Below are 8,144 nucleotides of genomic sequence, written 5' to 3'. Positions count from 1 at the left end.
TACATACAACGCACGGACACTGAGAGAGGACGAGAATATGGTGTAACACGAGGTAGAGCTGGGCAAAAAAATTATAATTAATAAGGACATCTTAAAGCTATCGGAGAGCGATGGTAGCTCAGTCGGGTAAGCGCCCGCTTCTCACGCCAGATATGCGGGTTCGAATCCCGGTGCTGACATGTACCAATTAGTTCTTTTGACTTAAGTACAATGTATACCATCACTCTTACGGTGAAGGAAAACATCGTGAGGAAACCTGCATGTCTAGATTTTGCACATCTAGATATGTGATCCCACCAACCTGCAGTGAAATGCCAGCATGGTGGGAAATGGTCCAAGCTTAGAAAGGCAGTTTAGACCTTGGGGATATGCACAAAGGTTCCATTCGAGGGAGCCAGGTGCAGGCACTGACACCCCCACACAGAATAGAATAGAATAGGGCTATCGGAAATCCTTAGAGAGGGACACGACAACCCTGAAGTCTGACCACATGCTCTACCATCGGGAGGGTAACCAACAGTCCCAAGGTGGCGTAGGATTTCTTGTCAACAAGACCCTTGTCAGCAACGTAGTGGAGATCAGTAGTGTGTCGAATCTGGTAGCGTACCTTGTACTTAAACTAACCGAGAGCGATTCCTTGAAGGTCGTACAGGTATATGCACCAACCTCGACACACTCTGACACAGAAGTCGAAGCAGTATAGTTACGAAGATATCTCTAGGGCTATCAAGTGTACTGCTAAGACCCAATACACCATTGTGATGGGGGACTTCAACGCCAAAGTGGGAGTACAAGAATGCAAAGAATTGAGGGTAGGACCCCATGGTTTTAGTAGCAGAAATCGGAGAGGACAAATTCTTGTTGACTTCCTCGAATGAGACAGACCAGAATGGGCTATACTTGATGAATTATTTCTATGACAAACATCCCCGGAGGAAGTGAACATGGTCAAGCCCCGATGGTGTAGGACGAAAAATGAAATCGACTTAATTATGACTGACAAGCGGCACATATTCAGAGATGCCTCAGTGATCAATAGATTTTAAACTGGGAGTGATCACCGACTTCTTGGAGGCACTCTGAATATCAACTTCTGGAGAGAAGACGACTGATGAAGCAGGCCCTTCGTCCCACGCTGCACCAAATTGAAGTTGGCATGGCAACACCAGCTTCCAAAGAGAACAACAGAGCCGATTCGAATCGCTGCTAACCACTACGGATATTGACGAGGATACAGTCCAAATAGTGAAGACTGTTTGTGGGCTGGGCCACCATTATCTTGAAGAGATTTTAGCATATATCCTGAAACATAAAATAGTTCTCAGTAACTGGCCATGTAGTAACTGGCCACTAGAATACCTATGCCAGTTACTACTAAATATTGAACGATTTTTACAAAATTTATACCACAGAAAATGCTATTTAAAACCAAGGTAATAAGCTGTATTTTAAGTTAATTTACTTGCAAGTAGCAAATTGGGGTAACTGGCATAGGAGGGCCAGTTACTAAAAATACTATAAAACTGGAACCAGTAACTGGCCAAGTCGAAAAATGCAATAAAAAATCAAATTAAGGATTAAATCAGAACAAATTATGATTGCTTAGCTCAAAATCTATCGTTGTCACTATTTAAAGTCACTCATAGAAGCTGGGGACAAAAAATATCGCCTCTCGAAATAATGTCTTCGCTTAACGTTTTCTTAGCGCACAACCATTTTATCAGATGCACTGTCGCCGACTGTCAGAAAATTGCGGGTATTTTGAAGACCAATCCTTCAAGCGGAATGAGTGTGAACTAAAATGAACGACAACTTACTAATGGTTAGTGTCAAGCTGTAACAGATGGCGTGCTGTCATCGTGTTTCTTATTTTAGGCGAATAAAAAGCTGTGTGGCCAGTTATTGGGGGTGGCCAATTTCACCAATGTTTACCCTACTAAACAGAATACTACCAAGTGTTTGAAATAATGACAGGTTTAACATAATTATTATGAGGTACGATACAAAATTATATCTTATTAAATAATAACTTTAATCTTATTAGTAAGTTTAAAGTTATTATTTAATTATAAGTTATGCTTAGAGTTCGTATGATAATTAAATCATTGTTTGAAATAAAAATCTAACATTTTAAATTCAAATCAAATCAAATATTTTCTACCAACTATCACGTTTTTTTTGGGATGGCAAGCGTTAGAAAGGGACAAGCGGCCTCTAATCTAGCTATCTCGCTCGGCTCGTTTTGGCTCTTGAAACGTTGATTGCCGAATTGAATCTTATTACAACAGCTTACGATGTGTTTTAGTAATTAAAATTTTGGCAGTACAGTTATAATACAAAGTCCTTGTGACAAAGTTCTATGTCTATCTATCTACAGTGCGACAAACTTATCTGTTCCGGTGACAGTTAAACAAATTGGTCCATATCTCATTATTTACTAATAAATTATACATATATTGATATAGATTAGATGGGTTTATTAAAACCGCAAGGGTAAATTACCATTACGGGAGAACTTAACATCCTAGAGAATGAAGAAATATTAGACATTTACGTGAGCTCTCACCGGAACAGATAAGTTTGGGGCACTATAAGCGCCAATTTTTTGGTATTTCGCAGCAAACTTTGCTGTTATTATATGTTCTAGATTAGATTCCATAGTAAAAGGCTGAGAGCTAGTCAGATTAGCGGAGCCTGGTTTGCTGACTAGATTCTACCTAGAGATTTACATACCTTTTTACCTACCTATTTAGTAAATAAACAAAGTTTCGGAAGATATAGTGGTATAAGTTATAGATAGCTAGGGACAATTGTTTATTTTTTCTCTATGGGACAAAATAAAACGGACATTAAACGCCAAATATCTTTTATTTGATGAATTCATGTCAATATTCACACTCAATTACAATGTAAAATGTATAAATATCTAGAATCTGTCTAGCAAATATTTAGTATTTTTAATATCACGGAGCAGCAAAATTACCAGAATGCGTACATTACCTACGAGGGGTGCAGTTATATTGTGAACATTGGAAATATGGACATCGGATATTATCACAGTGTGTGCAGCAGTGCCGGCGGTCCCGGGGTGGGTCCGACCGGGGGCTGCGGCCGGGGCTGTGCAGCTGACCGTACTGATGCTGTCAGCATTGGGCTCCACGTCGAGCTGCTGACCCTACCGCCCGGCTGAAGCCACCAGTCGGAGCAACCTCTCTTACATTTGAGCAACGCCTTCAAAGTATCTACGATCGCGCAACACACCACAACGACATCTATGGGCTACTCAACAAAACACATTTATTTATCACGCGTGAACTACCGACGATCATACCGACACCATGGGATTAGCAGACAGGGGCTGCTATTCTTTCAGGTTGACCCATAACATGGACATGTGACTTGAATCCACGATGTGGGACTCCAAACAAACGCAAGGCACAACAAAATAAAACTAACTACTCGTGATACATCGAGCGAGTGCGTGGACGATTGAATGTACCGAAACATATCGCATTCAGTTTGGTGCAGATAATATTACATTATTTAGATTTATTTAACATATTTTTCATGATCGTCAATTTTTCATTTATTGTCTCATGCCCATTTCGATATTAGCAGGTAGAATATTTCGATGGATGAGGTAAATCAAGAAATATGTATTCTGTAAGTGAAGTACTTGAAATTACCAAATTTATTACTTACACACAATCGCATCAGTTGTATTAGTTAGCTCCAAAATGAATGCTGAGTATAAATATGCAACTCTATCTGTTTCTACCTATCTAATAAAGTCAATCTGTGCTCAGATAAAAATAGAGTGGGCATTCCTTTAGGATCCTATAAACGTCGATACAATTTTAACATTAGATATTACTCTAAGATGACAACAGACATAAAGTTAACGAGTCAGAATAACAATTTGTAGGCATGTAATAAATAAGTAGGTATTATATTATGAAAATTTGAATAAGTATAATAATGACAGCGAAATATTACCTAAGTAATTAAATAAAATACACCCAACCATTAACCCTAGATAGACTGTACATATTTCCAATTGCACATTCATGAAATATAGAAATACATTCAAAACAATTAGCAGATATTTTCGTAATGGTATTATGTCAATAAGTACAGCAGAATGGGACACACAGCAGGGTGCCCGGGGGCGGGCGGGGCGCGGGGGCGGGCGCGACGGTGGCGCCACCACACCCCCAGGCGCACCTGTTGAGTGCACTCCTATCTTAATTTATCTAACTTATTGGCAAAAAATTAAAACTAGGTATGCCATTTCAATAACTTCACTAAATTGACTTTAGGTAACAGGTTTTATATTTTATATATTTTTTTCCACTTTTATTATTAAATATAATTATACAATACAATAACACACATTACTAAGGCAAACATAAATTAGAACCAAAACAACAAACAGCCATAAGTTAATAAAACAAAATCAAGCAATTTTTATACCTATACCAGCTTTTACCCTCGTACATAGGTATTATCCCTTGAAAAATGTTTTGTAATATTATATAAATCCTGTTTAGCAATTTAGCAATCATAGGAGGCCCTCAGCAAGCCTGGTAACAGTTTTTCTCACCGGTCGAGCAGTGAAACCTAACACACGTGAATTTGTATGACGCCGAGGTTGCGGCGTGTGTGCCGCTAGGTGGCGACTCTCCCACGCCATACATTCAGTTAGTAAGGTAAACGTAACGCCACCTAGTAACACCGGCCTGATACTCACAGAAAAACCATGTTGTGCGTTACATTTGGACCAAGTCTTTTTTACGATCAACAAAAGGTAGAGGTAATACCTACATATAATAAATAAGTGACTTTTTAACAAGGAAAACACAATAAAACGGAGCCCAAGACGAAACCAAATACATACATGAATTCACAATAATATATCCCAAAATCTTGATGACTACTGCTCAAACACATCTCTCTCTATGTACATCAATCAATTATGTATTACTCTTCTACTATTTTACATAGATGCGTCGTGGACACATATCTACACTCGATACAAGGTATCTACAGCGACAGAACTATGAGTTGCACCTTGCACCATTCGTTTACTTCAATCTATTTCAGATTAATGAATTAACATATACTTGAATATTAATACATACAGTCTTGAATTTTGTACAAACATCACCATTTTGTTCTATTTCTATTTACATATTTCCAAGTTGGTGCTTAATTTTTACTCTACATCTACCCATTCAAAAACAAATCACAAATCAAATTAATTACCTTTAAGAAAAATGTTGAAATTAAATCTTTCAAAAATAGATTTTGTATCTAAACTCCCTTCATCTATGTTTATATTAGATATTATAGATATTGAGGAAGTATGCACATTGCATCATAAATTTACAATCTTTAACATTATTGATAAACAATTGATAACAATGAATATATTCTGGGTATCTCTAAGTACCTATGAAATCTTTTATGTTAAAAACTTAATTGAATATTAGCTACATTATACTAAACAAGTGAAATTGCTCATGTATAGACACAACATTACTTTTCTAGTTTACTGTGGAGGCAACTGTGGGCAAATACTATTGATCATACAAATATATATGTTTTACTTAATTTAGGCATAATATAGTTCTTTGTTTTGGGCACCGACATCCTTATGGTGTTTTTACTGCTTTACATAGTTTATAATGATTGCTATCATAGTTTAAATTATGTCAAATAAGTTTGAAAATATAAAAATATGTATATTTAATCCACCAAATCGCTTTTAGTTAAACTTCTTAAATGTCAACATAGTGTTACCTAATTAATCCTGACCAGCTTTTAAATACTTAGTTGATATTCATACAAACATAATTTAGAACTGTAATTATGTAAGTAAATTAACATACATATAGGTATGTTGGGTACTTACTATTCAATTCATAAAAAAATAAAGATGCGTAAAGATCTATTTCCTATACAATATACCATGTATTATGTATAGTTAGTTCTACATAATTATTAATTACATATAAATATCAACTAAGTAGATGGGTTAATTTATAAACAATAGTAATAATAAAAAAATATTCATGCTAGTTTATCTTCTGGCTTTCTTGGTATACAAGTAGACACCATGATACTATCTATTACTTAATTAAAATTAAATTACAATCATTGCAATGTTTTAAAAAGTTTGTTTGAAAAGATAGTATGTGTACTGACAAGACAATGGTCAAAGGCTTGACGAGAAAGTAGCACACTGTAATATAATTTCGGAAATGGAACAAATATATTTATAAGCTATAACACCAAAGCCTGAACAAACTGTATTAAAAATTAACAACACATTAAAAGAAATACCTAAGTCAAGAAAATGTTATCCAATGCAAAGCACAAAAAGAACTCAAAGATTAATTACCTACAAGATAAAAGATTAGAAGACAATCATACATTGAAATATAACAACAATTACATAATCTATTTTTAATATGTATGTCTGATCCATCATTTACATTCTATTACACCACTCCATAAAGGTTTCAAGAAATCAACAAAACACAAGCAAATTTCATAATAAATAAATAACATTAGTAGCAAACCATGTATGTATATCACTCTGCCAACCAAACAACCCGTTTCTAGATAAAAACCAGTGATAATTTATCTAATTGTTGCTACAATCACAGAGATTATTCTGAGCTTGGTATTCAAATGTAGGATCAGACCGAGTGACCTTGGGACTGGTGGCGCTGTCCCCACTGACTAGACGGTCCCTGCGCCGAGTTACCTTGTTGCATCCAGGACAAGAAGTTGGGCGGGGCTGGTGGGGCCGAGGAGCCCGGGCCTGCAAAGGCTCCCTGCTCTGATCCTCCTGATGGTATGTTGTTGATGAGTCCCCATCCTGCTTGGTTCAATGCAGCCGCTACCAATGCTTGGTTCACGGGCAGGCCTCCCATGCCGAGGGGCATGCTGCCACCCTGTGCCTGGCCGCCGCCGCCTGCAACTCCCGTCTGCCCGTGCTGGCCGGAGATGCCCAGCGCCTGCATGTTCACCATGTCCATGTTGCGGCTGCTCCATGAGTTATTGTTGGAAGCATTATGAGGATGGCCTTCATCATAGTTTCTGCTGGGCAGGTTCCGTTGGTTGGATCCACTCTTGTTTTGTTTAGGAGAAGCATTGGACACATTAACAGACACTCCTTTGATTATATGATCCTGACCACAGAGACTTTGGGCCACTTCAGGATCAAGAAATGTGATGAAACTAAAAGCTCTAAATGGTTTTGGAATAAAAACATCAGTTACTTCCCCAAACTGAGAAAAGTATTCTCTTAAGTCGATAGCAGAGAGTTCCTCCGTGCAGCGGCCGACGAACACCTTGCATGGCATGGACGTCACCGAGCCCTCCTTGGAGTTGGGTATCCGCACGTCACACCACCTGCCGTCTATCATGTGCCTCTGGGCCAACACTCTCATCTGAGATGCATATGTGGCAAAGCGAATGAAGGCGAATCCTTTCGACATTCCGGTTTTTGGATCTCTCTTGAGCTGCGCCATCAGCACTTCACCGAATTTCTCGAAGTATTCCCGCACGGTCTGCTCCGTGGCCTTCCAGGGCAGGCCCAGCACGATGAGGTCGGAGCACAGCGTGTCGCTGCGCTTGCTCTTGGCCGCGCCGTCGTCGGCCGCGCCCGCCTTGCGCTTGCTCTCCTTGGGGAAGCTGCACACGTACAGCAGGCTGCCCCAGCCCTCGGGCGGCGGGTACAGTCGGCCGTCTCTCAGCCGAATGCCCCTGATATTTTTAGTCTCCGGGTGTCGGTATTTTAGACCGCAGCAGCCCGGGAACTGCGCGGACACGGTGGTCAACATCAAAGTCCCATCTTCTTCGATTGGTAGCTCAATGGGCTCTTCGTTTTCATCCTCAGCCACGGGCAAGTACTCAAAAGACATTATTTCTTACTCATGAACAATATGTTTGATAAAAACTGATATACTATATTATGTATACTGAATTATTACACTTAACACTATACAAATGTACAAATTATTACTCCATTTATATAAATAATCACATTTAATAATTAAACGTCACCCACACGGATTCCGAACCCATTGCAGGTTGAAAACATAGTTCGTTCATACGGTCTTGATATTTAATTG

General features: G+C 38.6%; 1 protein-coding gene across 1 annotated transcript; it reads right to left on the bottom strand.

Moving 5' to 3' along the window:
• Positions 1–2,849: 2,849 nt before the first annotated feature.
• LOC105384850 (TAR DNA-binding protein 43) lies at positions 2,850–8,125 on the bottom strand. The gene has a single exon (XM_038118223.2). It carries the CDS (start codon positions 7,932–7,934, stop codon positions 6,705–6,707), a length of 1,230 nt encoding a protein of 409 aa, XP_037974151.1. The 5' UTR covers positions 7,935–8,125; the 3' UTR covers positions 2,850–6,704.
• Positions 8,126–8,144: the final 19 nt, after the last annotated feature.

Source organism: Plutella xylostella, chromosome 10 (assembly GCF_932276165.1).
Source record: "Plutella xylostella chromosome 10, ilPluXylo3.1, whole genome shotgun sequence".
In the NCBI taxonomy this organism is placed as follows: Eukaryota; Metazoa; Arthropoda; class Insecta; order Lepidoptera; family Plutellidae; genus Plutella; species Plutella xylostella.
The sequence above is the reverse complement of the archived record's forward strand: the minus strand, read 5'-3'. Positions and strand labels throughout refer to the sequence as shown.